This window comes from Ascaphus truei, chromosome 2, assembly GCF_040206685.1.
Source record: "Ascaphus truei isolate aAscTru1 chromosome 2, aAscTru1.hap1, whole genome shotgun sequence".
Lineage (NCBI taxonomy): Eukaryota > Metazoa > Chordata > Amphibia > Anura > Ascaphidae > Ascaphus > Ascaphus truei.
Genome location: NC_134484.1, coordinates 47,752,901 through 47,771,493, shown reverse-complemented (window position 1 = coordinate 47,771,493; position 18,593 = coordinate 47,752,901). Strand labels below are relative to the sequence as shown.

General features: G+C 41.8%; 1 protein-coding gene across 1 annotated transcript in view; it reads right to left on the bottom strand.

Moving 5' to 3' along the window:
- EXT1 (exostosin glycosyltransferase 1) overlaps positions 1-18,593 on the bottom strand; it is a 280,625-nt gene that overhangs the window by 21,583 nt on the left and 240,449 nt on the right. The window contains exons 5-7 of the mRNA XM_075582398.1: positions 5,010-5,142; positions 3,405-3,523; positions 424-519 (exon numbers count right to left, since the gene is read on the bottom strand). Coding sequence (XP_075438513.1) covers positions 424-519; positions 3,405-3,523; positions 5,010-5,142 — 348 coding nt within the window. The remainder of the gene's footprint in view (positions 1-423; positions 520-3,404; positions 3,524-5,009; positions 5,143-18,593) is intronic.

Below are 18,593 nucleotides of genomic sequence, written 5' to 3'. Positions count from 1 at the left end.
CAACCAGATATTGCATGCTTTCTTTTCTATGGGGTTTATTCATTAAACTGCAATATTGTCGATCAGCGCACCACGGAACAGAATAAACTTCACACAGCTACAACATACTTATTATATTACTGGACTACATTTGTTCCCTACACTCTTTACCTGGTGATTTTTTTTTGTAGTACATTTAGGTGGTTATTTATCTAACTGCGATAGTGCCAATCGGGGAACTATCATACAGAAACGCCAATGCACAGCATGGAAGGGGTTAAGTTCAAGTTATGATACAGTAGTTTCCCGATAACGGGGATGGTCATTTTCCATGCACCTCCAAATAAATAAAAAGACACTTTCGAAGGACTTTTTTTTGTTTTGTTATTAAAGTATTGCAGATTGTTCCCCAGCTAAAAGGGATAAACATGAATATTTTCTCACCTTGCTCTCCCCCTCAATGACTATGACAGGCACAGCAGTGGCAGGCCAGCGGTGTTTGGCAGGAAGCGGCTTGTCACAATTCCACAAAACTATGATCTGGGAAAAAAATAAAAAAATATATATATATATATATACACATAAATACTTTTAGCAGAGGGATACAGTTTCAGCATGAAGTCACAAGAGACTATTTCCTGGATTGCATCTTAATTTTTTATTTCTGCCACCTTCTAGTAAGGCAAAAAAAGAAAAAACAAATACATGCATTTGTTCACAGAAATAACACCAAATATAAAGTGGGTATGAAAAAGGAATGGGACACCGTTTGCACATTTTATCAGATAAAATGTAATTTTAAGGCCTCGCTCAGGGTGGCAGAGACAGGAGGTGGAGGGCGCGCGTCCGCGTGTCAGTCTGCTGGGCGATGTGTGCTCATCATCCCCAGCACACCTTTCCAAGCGTTCAGGGGGCGGGTCTACAGACCTGAGGTTAGGGATGGGTGTTGCTCTTCTCACTACACTTTCCCGAATGATTTCATTGGCTGCCGAAGTACCAGTGACGCTGCAGCAGCTTGAAAAAACAACTTCAGTTTATGCAAACTGTAGCAAGCGTCAACTCCGTACTTCGGCGACAGAGTAGCTTCTACCCTGACAACTGATATTTACTTTAAACACTGTTTCGAACGTGCGCGCGCACGTCGCGAAGCAGGCACCCTGAACGAGGCCTAATAGATTAAAAAGTTTGCTCATCAGTTAATGGGCATTTCCTTTTGGATTAGTTACGGTCAAGTTCGCTTAATGCAAAGACTATAAAAGGCACGCCCACCCTGGACAGATGCAGACTTGTTTGTGCATTGGGAGAGTTGTCAGTACAAGACAACCCCAATCAATCACTAAATAAATATTGGCACAAAGGAGGGGGGTTGGGAAGGTGGCGTGGTTTGGGTGATGGTCATTGTGGCCGTGATGGCCGCAGGAAAAGGCTGCGCATGAGTGGGAGTGGGACCCCATGGAAAAGACTTGTGACTTCTAATCCAATAACAGCCGTAGTTGAACACAGTAGGAGAATGAGAATAGTCAAAGATTGTGTAGCATCCTCCACCGGGGCTCATCAAACTGCATCAAACTGGTGGCCAAATCAGGCCCGCAAAGTTCCCTGATATGGCCCTTGGACATTCTGCTCCAGCTAATTACATTTTTTACACTGAAGCTCGTTTGTTACTTAAGGTAATGCAGATACGGGACAGAAGTTAGAAATGCTGGCAAAACATTAAAATAGCATTGTTTGAAAGTCTTTACATTTTTTAAAAATTGCCAATAAGGTCCTTTGAATCGTAATTTCTTTCTGATCTGGCCCCTTTGGGAAACCTATAATCAAAGAGGTGTACCTAGAGAAGGTACATAAGATCCCTGATGTAGGCGCACTGCAGACCTTTATGTAATAATGCGGTCAGAGGTGAAAAAATGTGTATATATAAAAACACTTTATTAATAAATTCAAATGTAATTAAAAAACGGTGTATACCCTCTAATAGGGTGTACGTCTAATAGCTAGAGTTAGTCAGTATCAATGTGCGTTGTATTGATATTCAGTGTATCTAGTAGCCAGGTAGTGCTGTCTTATGTACCTTCTCTAGGTACACCTCTTTGATTATATCTGCCACTCTCCCTAGGCAGCACGCACTAACCACCAAGGGGTGTGAGCAAGGTCTCTCTGTACAGTATATTGCCCTTTTGGAAACCAGTTGAAAAGCCCTGTCCTACACCATCATTCATTCAAAAAGATAAATGATGGTGCAACATGCCACAATCCCAAAACTGAAAAATAGCCAAGATGCAACCAGTGTCCGCAGCTAGTACGCATATTTTCCAACTCCAACTGCTGTCCTACCTTCTCCCTCCTGGAGTGCACCTCCTGAACCTCCACTAAAAACCCAACCGCCTGCTGATATCAGCTCAGCCGAAAATAGCCGCAGTAGAGGTTGGTAAGACTACAGACAGGGACACCCAAACCTGTTATGGGCTTCCACAACAGGTTAGAACTGGGCCTTGGTCCAGCGTCCCTATCGCCACCATGACCTGCAACATATGTTGCTGCATTTCCTGCTTACACATCTGGAAGAGAAAGCATCAACACCCACTGACACTATGGAGATGGAATGAGTTGAAGGATGATGACATAGATCAGACGGCTGCTGCCAAAAAGGTGGCCCTAGCAAAATCTCACTCCCAACAGAGGAAAGCAGCAAATCCTCATACCCGACACGCTACCTGTAATACAGAGCTACTTTCAGAGAGTAGTGTTAGGACCTCATACTGGTCATGCCATGAAGTGGCTGCGGGCTTAAAACGCTTTGGCCAAATGGTTCAACTAAATGACCCTTACACATGAGAATACCAAAATTGAAGTATTTAACTATGTATTTAGTCATATTGGATGTGGCATTGGGCATTTTTGTCTTTTGTTGTATACATTTGGCCACGCTCAGTAGCCCTCCTTTTGAGAGATATGTTTTGTGGTGGGTTCTGGGGTTAGAGCCTGCTGGGATTGTGTGTTTCTACTTTTACTCTCTGAAAGTAATAAAGTGGTGGAATAATTACCTCCTCCAACTTTACCTCAGTCATAACCTTTTGCCCTAACGCGGGCTAAACCGTAGCAGGCTCGTTAGGCATGCACACAAGGGGTATGGCCACAGTACTACTGCTGCTACTGGTACCAGCAAAAAGAATAGGCTGCTCTTCTGCTGCAGCAGCGGTTGTCCCTGCTGCGCTAACGGAGCCTCTAGAGCTGGAAAACTCGCTCTTTTAGAGGAGGCATAATCCTCCCAGAATGCCTTTCCATGAAAAAAAAAGAAAGCTTCCAGCATTGCAGCAGGATCCTTCCAAAGGGGCTCTACAAATTGGTAATACAGTACATCTTTAACTGAAATGTGCAGAGTAAGTGGTACTGATGCTCGACGCTGAAATGTTCATGCATTTTACCTGAGAACAGTACTGTGACTTTGCTACAGCAACCAGCAGCTTCAGGATTGGCTGAGACTGGGAAACCAAGGGAGTTACTGCGTGGATGACGGCAGTAAACTTGGAAGGGGTTTTTATACCTGAAATACACAAGAAGAATCTGTAACACATGAAGGTATTGGCTATTTTTCATGTAAGCTTAAAAATGTGGTCCTGCATAGGGCATTTTATTTATTTTTTTAACTAGGTGGGAAATAGGTGGTCTCTGGCGCTGAACCGCGGTCCTTTCAGCCCCCTGCTTCCTGAGATATTTACCTCTGAAGGTGCCCCGGTACTGTGCCCTCCCACGTGAACAATATGGCAGTTTAAGGGTGCCGCATGACTTGGGCCAATAGAAAGCTGCAATGTCATTTGTCACGGCTCGTCACGCTTCATGCAGGACCTTTAAACCTACATGAAGAACCAAGGCACCTTCTGAGATGTGCATCTTGAAAACCAAGGGGTCCCAGGAACTTAAATGAATGCGGGTCTGCTGCTCCGGAGATTCCATGCTTCATACCTAGGGGGGAAAAATCCTCCCACCCCACAAAATGCTTCTTTAATTGTGGTCCCACAGCTAGACACTGCACACGAATACACAAGTCAAAGCTGGAGTATTCGGCAAACTTTTTAAAAAAAAATATACAAATCAGTGGTCTTTAAGACCGATCACTTTCAGGGTAATTATCCATCATCTGTGCTCAGAGTGTAATGGTTCATTTAACTGATCCAGGAAAAATGCACATTTTTTTTTAACTGAAATAGGAGGATTTGGGATTGCTTATTTAAAGGTGCAGTCCCTCCTATGACCAAATTGAACTAATGCCATGTTCACCGGATAAATTTAGATGATTGACACCCCTTTTAAAACAAATCAGATACATTTTTACTTTAAATGCCGCGATAGAAGCGAAATGCTTTGGGAATGTTTGTTTACGGTCTTTACCCAATCACTTATGTGAGAAGGCTGTTATATAAAACAGGTACAATTGGTAACCCAAGACCTTCTCCCTTTCGTAATGTTGTATGGCTAATGATGACAAAATAGTTTAGAGAGATATTGTAGTGGCTAAAATAAGTCGTAACATTAGAATAAATAACCCTGAGAAAATATTAAACACTCATTTTTACACCAAAAGCAAATAAGTGGAAATGTTGCCTTAAGAATGATTGGCCTTTCTAAGAAAGCCGATTACATTAATAGTTTTATTTTTTAAACTTATTTTGCCCACTATGTGGAGCTACCCGTTTAATTGCTAAGCTCAACATTGAGACCCAATGGGGATGGCATGCAAGTTCCATCTCAAGTGCTATTACATTTAAAGAGCAGCATCATGAACATGATGCATTAGGTGGGATTTACAGTTGATAACAAAATCCAGGCGCATCTTCCACGTGATTAGTGGGCACTTGTTATGCTATTTCCAGAACCGAAGTCGGAATTATACGCATGTGTAACTCCTCGCAGCTTGCATGGATGGGGATAACGGAAGCAAAGAGCACTTATGTTTAATTGGCAGATGAGAACAGTGATACACTTGTATGGAGACCACAGCATCGTACCGCCATGGACAAGGAAGCACTTACCTAGATTAGCATAGTAGTAGGGAAAATCTCCCAGATATGATGAATACTGTGGTAACACAAACAATCCTCCTGGATGCTTGTTCCATATTAAGCTGTTGCGTGATATGTGCTTGAAGATTCGGTCCTGAATAATCTGGGGAGGAAATTAAAAGGGATGAAGCACTTTCTGAAGTGGTTATCACTTGAGCATCCTCTTCAATCACCTCTTGTAGGAGTTAGTGCAGGCGGCAATCAGGGCGTCTTCTTGGGAAGAGCAAAACGAAAATGCATTCTCGCCCAATCGTTTCACGAACAGTAAACGTATCTGCAACATTGTATTTCTCATGGATTGAACATCTCGCGGGGTTATTGGACTTTTACTCACTCAAAAATAGATGCAAGATTTGACCAGTTATTTAATCACCAGGCTCATCATATTACTGCACAGGTTTAAATGTAGCTAACAGACATTCATTTAACTTAAGATAGAACTCCAGCCATGCAGAAAAATCACAAGAAACTGCTGAGTTCTGGCTTCAAATGAACTGTGATGTGGTCTGGGTTAATCCCAATGGCAATTTTATATAATACGATAAACACTCAATATGTATGAAATGATGTTCCAATGTAAACTAGTTATGAGCCAACACGTTTTTATGTTATGGCCATGAACAAAATCACTATGGTACTGTATTCTGAACAAAGCTCTTTGCATTTCTGTGTATGTGCTATTATTTTGTCTATACCAGAAGGCCTGTTTAAAAAAAGCAAGCTAAATAGATGATCCTTAGCATTAACCCTTTGAGTGACGGAGGGGGTCCCAGCCTCTCTGGCACTCGATCACGTGACTGCTTCTCCGAAGCAAATCATGTCACCGCTCCGTCAGAGCCCTCCTCCCATTTCACTTCCTAATAGGTCGCAGTCTCGGCTCCACAGGAGCGCAGAACATGATCTCCCCTAGATAAATGAGCAGTAAGATTAGGACGTAGGTGCTACGTCATGGGGCCCTTGGAGTGGCAGACCCCATCACGTTGTAGCAAGGTCTTGAGCAACGCCCAAAGAGTTAAATACAAGATTGGTAAAAATAAATAAGACTGTGCAGCCATAAGATGGACACTTTTGATGGTTGTAATCTGTGTTGATAAATTACACACGCACACGCACACACACGCGCACACGCGCACGCACACAAGCACACACGCACACACACACTTGTTTATATTATACAATATTTAGATGCTCACAAGTATTAAAAAGTGGAGAAAAAGTATATGTGTATATATAAGTCTCTCTCTCTCTAATAAAGAATATCACTTGTCAGCACATTCACATGTCTAATACAGGTCTGCAACCCTGCCTTTTAACCATTATCACTTAGCATACAGTGCTCCCACTGCAGCAAAGGATTCTGGGAAATTACATGCAAATAAGCACACAATGTGCCACCTTTTGCCTGGAATAACCATACACATGGAGCCCATTTAAGCAAATGCATCGTCGTTCACACAGCTTTTAAGCACAGCATTGGACTAGCAAAGCAAGTCAAACCACTCACAGACATGTTAATAATAATAATAATAATAGCATGTTCTTGTATAGCGCTGCTAGTTTTATGTAGCGCTTCACAGAGACATTTTGCAGACACAGTCCCGTGAAGCTTACAATCTATGTTTTTGGTGCCTGAGGCACAGGGAGATAAAGTGACTTGCCCAGGGTCACAAGGAGTCGACACTGGGAATTGAACCAGGCTCCCCTGCTTTAACCTCTCAGTGCCAGTCAGTCTTTACCCACTGAGCCACTCCCTCTCCAATCTTGATGGGTATCATCAGTGTGAGGTTGGTTTATGCTTGCTTTGCAATATTTCTAGGCTGGGTAGGTTTACCATAAACATTTTATGGTGGGTGAAAAAGGCAACAAAAAACTTCCACCGTTAGCATATAGCCAATAAAGAATATCACTTGTGAGCTCCATGTGAATGGATTTTCCAATGCAAAAGGTGACACATTGTATGCTCATTTGCATGTCATTTCCCAGAATCCCTTGCTGCAGTGGGAGCACTGTATGCTAGGTGATAGTGGTGAAAGGCAGGGTGCAGACCTGTCTAATACATGTGAATGTGCTCACAAGTGATATTCTTTATTGGCTATATGCTAACGGTGGAGGTTTTTTGTTGCCTTTTTCACCCACCATAACTAAAGTGTGTGTGTGTGTGTGTGTGTGTGTGTGTGTGTGTGTGTGTATGTATATATATATATATATATATATATTATATTATAATAGTTAAACTTGGGCGATCTCTGCTATGTTCAGCTACATCAGAATAAAAGGATTCTGCAAGTGGATCTCTAAAATGAAAAAACCAAAACAAAACGATGTCATACATACAGATTTTTACCCCTTTAATTTCTGAAATTCACACTGGTTTTCCCTCAATTAAAGCAATTGTCCTGTAAAGTTACAATATATCATTTTGTTTTGAACATGGAAATTCCTTTGACTGTGATCTGGTACTGGTGTTGATAACCCTGTTATTTTTTTATTTTTTTTGTAAACTATCAAATGATCTTGAGAATTCGCACAGCAATGACATTTAAGGTCAGCACTTATCAGCTGGTCACATCTTTTGAAGGGTTTATCACTTTGAAGTTTCCCCTTAATTACAAAACATACTTTTTTTTTTTATGATATCGCATTTCAACAAGTCTTCTTGAGCGTCGCATTGTGATTTTGTTTTAATGAGAGCACTCCAGACCTATTTTTTTATTTTTTATTTAGTTAAATGTCGAAGCTTTTGATCTCTTTTACAAATGCTCAGTCTTCTGTACCAGCCAACATGGACGAGGCTTCTGATTAAACACTTATGTTGAGATTTCAAAGAGCAGCGAGTTAGGAGCAGATGACGTAAGTTTTTTTTAATAGAGGACTATGTATTTGTAGAGGTGGAATAACTCATGTTTAACTCCTTCATTACCAGACGGCCCAGCAACACACCTTTACAATGTTGCTGGTGGACCTGGCAGTGAGGCAGCAAAGACACGGTGAATAACCATGTCCTGGAAATACATGCAGTGTAGTCAGTCGTATGCACAATTATTTACTCCTCGTCTGTCAGAGGGAACTGTAGTATGTTATGTTGAAAGCCAACAATTATAATCAATGCAGCTCTGCCATTTTCTAGGCTTTTTATTTAAATGACATCACCACTTACCAAGGCACATTGGAAGTTGCGATAAAACGAAAGCATTCATCCAGGTAACATGCACACTGCCATTTTTATAAATGTGTTGAATTGTTTACAGCCCCAGTTCCACAAAAAATAGTTGACGTTTCCTTTTTCATCGGAATGACACATTGCAGCATCATACCCTCTTTCACTTCAGAGAAATGGTCATTGAGAAAAATGATATGATGCCTATTAAAAACCATCGCTGTTTCCGGTAAAGCGAGAGAAAAATTGGGTTATATGCTACCTACCATGGGTAACTCACTACGTTCATGGGTAACTCACTTGGTCATCTGGGACGCCACAAAATTTACATTTGCACTAACATCCAAAAACTCCCTGATGCCTCCTATTTTAAACAACCCAGAATGTACCCCAGGGCTGGGAAATACTAATTTCTCATCCTGGACCCAAGCAGGAATCTTAAGACTAAGAGACCTAGGAGCAGAAGGAAAAATGAAACTATTTGACCAAATCAAAACAGAGAGGGATATCCTGAACTCTGATTTTTTTAGATATCTTCCATTAAGAGCATTTTATAATAAGATACACCAAATCAGGTCCCCTAACCAACTTTGAGAAACTCAGCCTGACAGATGTAAGCACGCAGGGGCTGGTATCCCAACTTTATACAGAACTAATATTCACAAATAACTAAGCAGGGAGAAAACTTAAATGTTTGTCTCAATGGGAGGAGGACTTAGGTGAGGTGTTAGAGGAGGAAACATGGAATCAAATATTTCGGTCGGTTGCCTGGAGCTCAATATGTACCACACTGAAGGAAAACGCTTACAAAGTACTCACTAGGTGGTATCATCTCACACCCTAGAAACTATCCAAATTTATACCGGGATACTCCCCACTATGCCCTAAAGGGTGTGGAGCCCAAGCCAGAATGCTACATATGTAGTGGACTTGCCCAAAAGAAGCCTCCCTGTGGAGGAAGATAAGAACCTGGCTGAGAAGGGTACTGGGCCTAAATATACCATTTGACTCATGGCTATTCCTCCTCAACAGACAGGTCCAGGGAATTCCCTGAACCGATCTCGCCCTCATCAGTCACTTTACAACCGCCACTAGATGCGAAATAGCCTCAGTATGGAAACAACAAGAAATACCTCAAATGTCTAAAATAAGAAATAGGATTTGTTATGTATGCCAAATGGAAAAATTGTGTAGCTTATTAAATGATTCGGGCAAAAAATTAAAAAAAAAAAAAGGTGGCAACCCTGGCTAGCCCAATTGGACATCCAGGTTATAAACCCTTAATCAATCATGACATAATTAAACTACCGTCTGACACAGGCTCACCTCCGGAAGGGAACAGGCCACACTTTGTTCTAGATGGTAACCTCTCGAAGACATAGCCCACACATGAACACCCAATTGTGAAAATGCTAGCTAATGAAAGGACACATTACAATCGAGAAAGCCCCCCTCTCTCCCCTCCCCACCACTCCCAACGGTGTTTACCCCCCCCTCCTCTTGTTTTTTCTCTTCTTGCTGTAAATCTGTGATTTACTTGTAAGGCTGCGGCCCCGCTAGCGCTGAGCGGGCGGTGCTTGGCGAGGTGACGCATATATAAATATATATATATATATATATGCAAGTCCCCGCTCACGCGATGCGCACCCGCGTATGTGCGGGCACACACGCGATGCGCTTAAGTAAAAAAAAATTATACTTACCCGCTCGCTCAATATTCGGCAATGCCGCCCTCCCCTCCCCCCGCGCGAGCAGGCGCAGGACACCTGCCACGCATGCTTTGAGCGCCAGCGCGCTCAGCGCTAGCGGGGCCGCAGCCTTATGTGTAATTGTATGCCCATGTATGTAAAATTATGTTTTCAATAAAAAATAAATAAATAAAAAATAAACACCATCACTGTTAGAGGGCCCAGCAATGCAGGCCCAGCAATGCAGGCCCATCTGGCAGCCATGGGGTTAAGTATAATTACCACTGTGCATTTTCCCAAAAATGTCTTACACCCCAGCAACTTTGGAATCACTGAAAATTTAGCGCAGAGGTGGGCAACCTATTTTTCAATGTAGCCACAGGTGTGGCGAATGAGAAGTGAAAATCGCCACACCATGCTTTTCGTTTACTTGCGTTACTGCAAATTGTAGCTCCCATAAAAAATAACAGTTCAAGCTCGGGCCTAGACGCCAACTGAAGGCAGAGGGGAGTATTGGATGGCTGTGTTGCGTCAATAACTCACTCATTCAGAAAGCGGAAACCAGCATACGCCATCAGGAAAAAGGTTATTTTACTGTGGAGCTGGCAAACTCAAATTCGCCACACCTTTAATGGCCAATTCGCCACTTGTGGCGATTGGCGACAGGGTTGCCCACGTCGGCTTTAGCGTGTCCCACTGTTGATGTACAGTGCAAATTCCGTTCATGAGATATTAACTTTATGTGCCAGTACAATATAACCAAAGATGGCCTCCAAAGTCGCCCCATAGGAAGCTGCTACGTCATGCTCTGAAGACGTCAACGATGCCTTTGGCAACAAGGCTTCATAGGCAGCCATCTTGTGTCCCCGCAGCCAAGAATAGTCCAATCCAGCTACAGAAGACTCCTCCCCTCCCCCCAGGCATGAGTCAACCTACCCAGTAACGAAAGCAATATGCGATGTTCATTCTGTGGAACATCTTGTGCAATTTGAAGTTGCGCTTTAAGGCCTAACTTGAAATATTTGATTGATATACACATGCATACATACATATCTTAAAATATAAGACACAAATGGAACAATTCTACAAAGTACTTCCATGCCCGAGTGTCTTCACTTTATTGCAGATCCAAGGTGTTTATGAGACTGACACTTCACAGCATATTTAACAGAATTTGAATACATGCGATGTCTGCGGCTTGTACCTCAGAGGGGAAAAAAGCTGGTACAGTATGATGGAAATGGTAAAGCAATCAAGAGAGAACAATAAGGCCACTCTGTGAAAATACATAATCACTGCCATGTTTAATCAAACTAAACACTGGCATCCCAATGAAGGAGAGTCCCTTGAAATGGCCAGCAAATAAATGAAATGTAAATACTTTTCGTTAGAGAGTCACTCCACCTCCTCCCCCTTTTCCTAGTCTGTGTAAATATGACAGGGCCCAAGCACAAAAGTAACACATGAAAATGATTAACAGCAATGGCGACCTGTTCTAGAACCAGGATGAAGCAATGGGCACAATCTGTTTCAGGAGTGAACGCTATGTAACAGATGAATTCGTCGCACAAATGAGACACCCGGAAGTATTTTGAAATAATTTTTTAAAGTTAAACTAAAGCATGTGATTTTCTCCAAGTACTAAATTGTGTGTAATTTCACTGGGCCCTCCCATCCTTCTGTTTATGGGACCGGGTGGGCTCGAGTAGCATTTCCTCATTGACAAAAATGAAACCTCTCATTATCAAGGAAAGGAAAATAGCTAAATATTTGCTTGAATAATTATTGCATTGTTGTATTGAAAAGAACCACTCATTAGCTGAAGTATGCCATAACATGGGCTTTGGGTAAGCAGAACTCTCCCTGTCACACGTTTGCTACCATATACAGGCAGTACTCAGTTATCCGACAATGCGTTACTCAAAATGGCGTTGGAAAGCGAAACTGTTTAAATGAAAGGTTCCGTTCCTGGAGGCATTTTTAACACTAAAATACACCAAATATTTTACGCAGACAAGATATGCAGCACACACACAAATTATATAGTATATATACTGTATTATAAATATATAATATAACATAATACAGTATGTAATATAATAAAATATTATATAGTATAATATATTATATAATATATACACATAAACAACCTTGCAAAGCATCGTTAGAGCGTTGGATAAGCCGTTTTGGCGTTGTAAAAATGAACATAGGTATGCATTGCATAGCGTTGGATAAGCCATTCGTTGTAAAATGAAGTGTTGTAAAACGAGGACTGCCTGTATAGAGTTGTTTACTACAAAGGATGTGTGACTGTATGGGAGAGTATCACTCATCAGCTTAAGTAAGCCTTGACATGTGCTTTGAGTTAGCAGAGCTCTCTCTCTCTGTCACATGTTTACCATACAGTATATAGAGTTGTTTACTGCAAAGGAAGTGTGACTTATCAATTTAAGTATGCATTTTCCTACAACACTCAGCACTGATTGGAGAAAGCCTAACACAAAATACTATAAATAAGAACCTAGGCTGGGGATAGTGCCAGAAGTTTCTCCACGGACCGTGCAGGTGCCCTGGCCAAGAATTCCCCTCTCTCTCTCGTGATCAGACTAGACTGATTGGGGCTTCCCCAGGTGTTTGGAGCGTTTTTCCTGTTGTATGCTGTTGAACTGTGCAAGCTGTAACTTAGAACATAACCGAAGCTAAGTAAAATCTCTTTTTGATTACATCTCTAAGACTGCTTACTGACTCATAGTGTGCAAGTTATTGGCTGAATCCAGAATCTTTGCATTACAATTGTGAAGTCCGTTCTCGTTGCAATTGAACAGATTGTACTTTCAAACGTGTGGAAACATAGAACCTGACTGGTCTATTGAGACTATTCTCCCTCCACAGCAGAGGCAAATGAGAATTTTCACAGCTAGTGTTAGGACCTGCAAATTGGTCATGCCGCTTATAACACTTTGGCCAAAGGGTTTAACTAAATGACCCTTACTCATGAGAATACAAACATTCCTAAATACTGCAATGTATTTTGTCACATTGGATGTAGGATTGGGTATTTTTGTTCATTCATACAAAACAAATCACTTTCTTTGGTCACTTTGTGCTGTGTTCCTGCCATTTTTTCAGAACGATATTTAGAAAAACCTAATTGGCAGTGAATTTTGAAATGCAGCATAAGATAAGAACAAGAGAAAATGGCAAAACAAGGCTAATTAGAAATAAATGGGGCTGGTCCTTAAACTCACAAAGAAAGATGTAAACCCATAAGCACATATAGAATGGTAGGTTTGGAGAAGACTCTGCATTCCCCTATACTGCTGCTATCCCACAACCGGAAGAAAGTTCTGCCTCTCGGTCAATGTGAGATGAGTACACAAATAGAATTGTAATTGTCTGCACTGTCTTGAAAACGGTGATTTGTAATGCTACACAATGCTCAGAGTATTGCGTGGAAAGCCTGCTAAGTCAAGCGGGCAATGTCACATTCACTAGAGTAGCCCTCTTCAATATTTCAGATCTCACTAGTTGCTGGCCCACTGTTTACTGCTCTACAGCCTGTACGAGGCTCTTGATACACTACAGGATTAAAAAATATGCTCTCACACAGTAATATATAAAGGGATTATAATGAAGTCAAATGCATGCTCTACCACTTTCAAATTTAAGAGAGCAAATGCCCACCAAAAAGTATAGATACCACTCGAATACACAAATCATGCCACGTTTATTGGGAGCCACACCGAGGAATGCCTGCTACTGCGATTCCCCAGTTACAGTGATCGGAGTCAAATTATAAATCAGTCCTTGAGCTACCACTTTTAAAGGTCACAAATGTATTATAATAGATTTATATTGTTTTTCTAGAATAAAAATCTACAATGAAACCCGATTGTGGAACAGTCGAACTCCGCTCAATGAAGGGGCACCTTTTGGTGACCTCTGAATGACAGCTGTCTTGTGGATCTTAACCATGTGATAACTTGGTGCAGCAATCACATGATCACGGGCAGGTGCCCACATGACCCGGGCTAAAAAAAAAAAAAAAAAAAAAAAAAAACGAGCATTTAAAGCAGGAAGTACTTCACATGTCATATGGGCCCTGGCTTTGGAAAGGGTAACAACCATTTAAAATCCTTTAAGTGTCCCATGAACTTCATGAGGCCGCCACTATAAGGCAGGGGTACTCAACACCAGTCGAAGACTGAGCCACTGAATCCTGAAATTGGGATATCCTTTAAACTTGACCTGTTGGAGGGTCTTGAGGACTGGAGTTGAGCACCTGATTTAGTGTGTCGATCTCATGAAGTTCACAGTACATCATGGGACACTCAAAGGATTTATAAAGGTTGTTACCCTTTCCAAAGCCACCAACTGTTATGACCTTACACCTGCAGTACAGACTAAAGTTTCTGAATGTCTCTCGGCTCATATCATCCTAGATGGCCTTACACCGACTTAAACTTAACATGGGAAAAACAGAGCTCCTCATACTTCCTCCCAAACGTGGCCCTATTTCCTCCTTCCACATTACTGTTGGAAGTACTATCATTCACCCAGTAGACCAAGCACGCTGCCTAGGGGTCACACTCGACTCCTCTCTCACATTCAAAAGGTAGCAAAAACTGTCGTTTTTTCCTCCGCAATATTACCAAGATACGCCCTTTCCTCTGTTGCTCAACTTCAAAAACTCTGACACAGACCCTCATTCTCTCCCATCTTGACTACTGTAACCTCCTGCTGTGTGGCCTTCCTATCTCTCATCTGTCTCACTTACAATCTATCCTAAATGCTGCTGCCAGAACCACTCTACTATTTCCGAAATCTGTCTCAGCGTCTCCCCTCCTGAAATCCCTCTCCTGGCTTCCTATCAAATCCCGTATAACACACTCAATTCTCCTCCTCACTTTTAAAGCTTTACACTCTCCTGCTCCTCCTTACGTCTCAGCCCTAATTTCTCGCTATGCACCATCCCGACTCTTGCATTCTGCTCAAGGATGTCGTTTCTCTACCCTTTTTGTATCTAAAGCCCTCTCCCACCTTAAACCTTTCTCACTGACTGCCCCACACCTCTGGAATGCCATTCCCATCAATAACCGACTAGCACCCTCTCTACCTACCTTTAAGAACCACCTCAAAACACAACTGCTTAAGGAAGCATAGGAGTAGCTCCATGGCTGATAATTAACACCTCATACATTAACCATGGCCCCTTGCAGACGCACTTACCGGAACTCCCTCCTACTATATCTGTATGTTCTTCCTACCAACAAATTAGATTGTAAGTTTACGTTCTTCTTACCAACAAATTAGATTTTAAGCTATTCGGAGCAGGGACTCCTTTTCCTAAATGTTACTTTTATGTCTGGATCACTTCTCCTCTTTATGTGTTATTAATATTACTTGTTATTCATAGGATTGTCACGTACATTACTGCTGTGAAGCGCTATGTCCATTAATGGCGCTATATAAATAAAGAGATACATACATAGTACATCATGGGACACTCAAAGGATTTAAAAAGGTTGTTACCCTTTCCAAAGCCACCAAGTGTTATGCACACAAGGGCATTTTATTCCCTACACTGTATCTTGCGTTTTTGGAATGTATTTAAAATAAAAACCCCAAAGCACATCCAAGTAGTCAGAAACCGGCCTGCGTGGTGTAGAGTAACTGTCACGACTACTTTAAAAGGAATTAAAACAACAATGCATCAATGTATTGCATCTTTATTCTCCATGGGGACCATTCACAAAGGTCCATTGAGGGGATAATGAGCGCGATCCACTTGCGCGACGCGACGACTTGCTTACTATGTCTCTGTAGTTCTTGCATCCCAAAGCTCTTTCTCATTAAGAGGTAATGTAACTTAAGGCCGCTCACAAACAACAAATTCTTGCACTGCCTATAATGTTCTGCTCCTCTGATCCTTCAGATCTGTGACAGTTCTCTCAATGGTGCGGTGTTCGTTGGACCTGATGATGTTGACGTACTGTAGAGTTGACTTGTATTCCGCCATAACCTTTTGTTCGCAAGCCACAGGAGACTGATACTACCCTTTTTAGTGTTTTGCCTATGTGTGTTATGTTGAGTTACTCTGATCATAGAGTCAAATTCATCATAAAAGATGTAAACTGAAAGGAAACGTGAAATGGAAAACACAAGAGTGGAAATAATTTTGTGTTTTTCCTGTTTCCCGGAATATGGGAACATTGTTCAATTTCCCATCATGGACACATTTACTGTATGGCTAGGAAATGGAAATAACTCAAACATGTTCAGGCTTTTGCTTTGTCAATAGATTGGGTTTGTATTGGTTTATCCATAACAAAAAGAAATGTGCTTAACAGCGCTAATCCCAAAAATAATATTAATACCAATAAGGACAATGAATAAACTGAAAAAAGAAAAATAGGGGGAAAAAAAAAAAAAAAACAAGGAAAGTGCAGCCAGGTATGGACTGGTAGAACCAGCACCAGAAAGAGCACAACAAAAACAAATACAGACCAGAGCACAAACAGTGAATGAAATGTCCAATGAGTCCAAAGTATAGTCCAATAAATGATGAATCAGGCTTCACTCCGTGATATGTGGAAAGAATGACAAGAAAATAATCATAGTGTATACTGTAAACACGTTACAAGAAAACATAAAACCTATAACAAAACTAACTCACAACATCAAACATGTAACACAGAAGCTGATAATTAAAACTAATTTATTAATACAAGGATGCCTGTTGCAGCGGGTCATCAGGGGTTAAAACCAGAAACCTACTTACAACAGGACCGGAATTTGCAAGCATGAGAACACCAGGCAGTATAAAGTTCCTCTGGGCGAAGAAGAATCCTCTGCAGACACCTGCACAGCGGGGGGGGGGGGGGGGGGAGTACTCGTACATTCCTCCTGTTGGCCACACGAAACCCAGCAGACGCAGCACTATACAGGGAACACTCCTACACGTGTGCTTGTGAGGGGATCCACCGCGTGACGCACTAACGGTACTTCCAAGGTGCCGTGACCTCTGACCCTACGCGTTTCGTGACGACTTCACTTCCTCAGAGAGGATAGGTCACAGCGCCTTGGAAGTACCGTTAGTGCGTCACGCGGTGGATCCCCTCACAAGCACACGTGTAGGAGTGTTCCCTGTGTAGTGCTGCGTCTGCTGGGTTTCGTGTGGCCAACAGGACGAGTGGACGAGTACTCCCCCCCCCCCCCCCCTGTGCAGGTGTCTGCAGAGGATTCTTCTTCGGCCAGAGGAACTTTATACTGCCTGGTGTTCTCATGCTTGCAAATTCCGGTCCTGTTGTAAGTAGGTTTCTGGTTTTAACCCCTGATGACCCGCTGCAACAGGCATCCTTGTATTAATAAATTCGTTTTAATTATCAGCTTCTGTGTTACATGTTTGATGTTGTGAGTTAGTTTTGTTATAGGTTTTATGTTTTCTTGTAATGTGTTTACAGTATACACTATGATTATTTTCTTGTCATTCTTTCCACATATCACGGAGTGAAGCCTGATTCATCATTTGTTGGACTATACTTTGGACTCATTGGACATTTCATTCACTGTTTGGGCGCTGGTCTGTATTTGTTTTTATTGGTTTATCCATATCAAAGATCAATGTAATTTTCTCAGCGCTGGTACTTGTTTTAAAGTTGATGATCTAACTCTGCATTATATAATTGTTGCGAAGTGACATTAATAGTATATTAACGTGTCATTAACTTGATGGAGTCTTATAATGCATTCAAATAGGCCAACGATAAAGCTGCAGGTTTCAAATATGAAACCTTTATTATAAAATAATTGTTTTTCGATACAGAATTCCTGTTGACACACCATTCTATGAGCACACTGTTTTCACAGTATCCCCAGATGTGGTATTTATAACCATAACAGTTTAACCTACATCACTGGTACATTTACACATTAAATAGGAGCACATATATATATATATATATATATATATATATATATATATATATATATATATATATATATATAATATATATATATATATACAGTGCTCGACAAACCCGGTCGCCAGGTCGCCAGCTGCGATCGGATATTGACTCGTGGCCAGTAACCTTTCCCCTGCTCTACAAAAAAAAAATCCCCTGCTCGAAAAAAAAAAAAGAAAAATTGAAAAAAAAAAAATCGTAGCTGATTGGCTGTGACGCGGGATGGAGTTGCCAGGACTTCAAACCGCCCTTTTTGCATGGGTATGTAATGGGGGGGGGGAGGGGTGTTTGAGTGTGTGCGCGTCTGCTGCTGCTCCTCCTCTTCCTCATATCCTCCTGTATAATTGTGTCAGCTCCTATAATTGACAATGTACGGATCCTGTCATGTAGGTGTTTGGGCAGATGGTTCAGGTGGGGGGAATTTAATACACTTTAAATATTTATATACTGTATACACTGATACATCCCTCCCCTACGGTGTTCCCACTGCTGAGGTAGCCGGGGTGTTTCTCTCCCCCCCTCCCCTCCGGTGTTCCCGCTGCCCGCGCGGGTCACATGCTGAGGTAGCCGGGGTGTTTCTCTCCCTGTGACGATCGTGAGGGTTTGGCCCGGGATTAAAGGGGTTACCCCCCAATTGGCCACCCTCTAACCTCACCAGGGAGACAAGGGGTTAACTGGGCTGAGGCCCAGAAAGGTGATTTAACCCTTGTTATAACATGAAAATGCTTATTCCCCTGTGTAACTG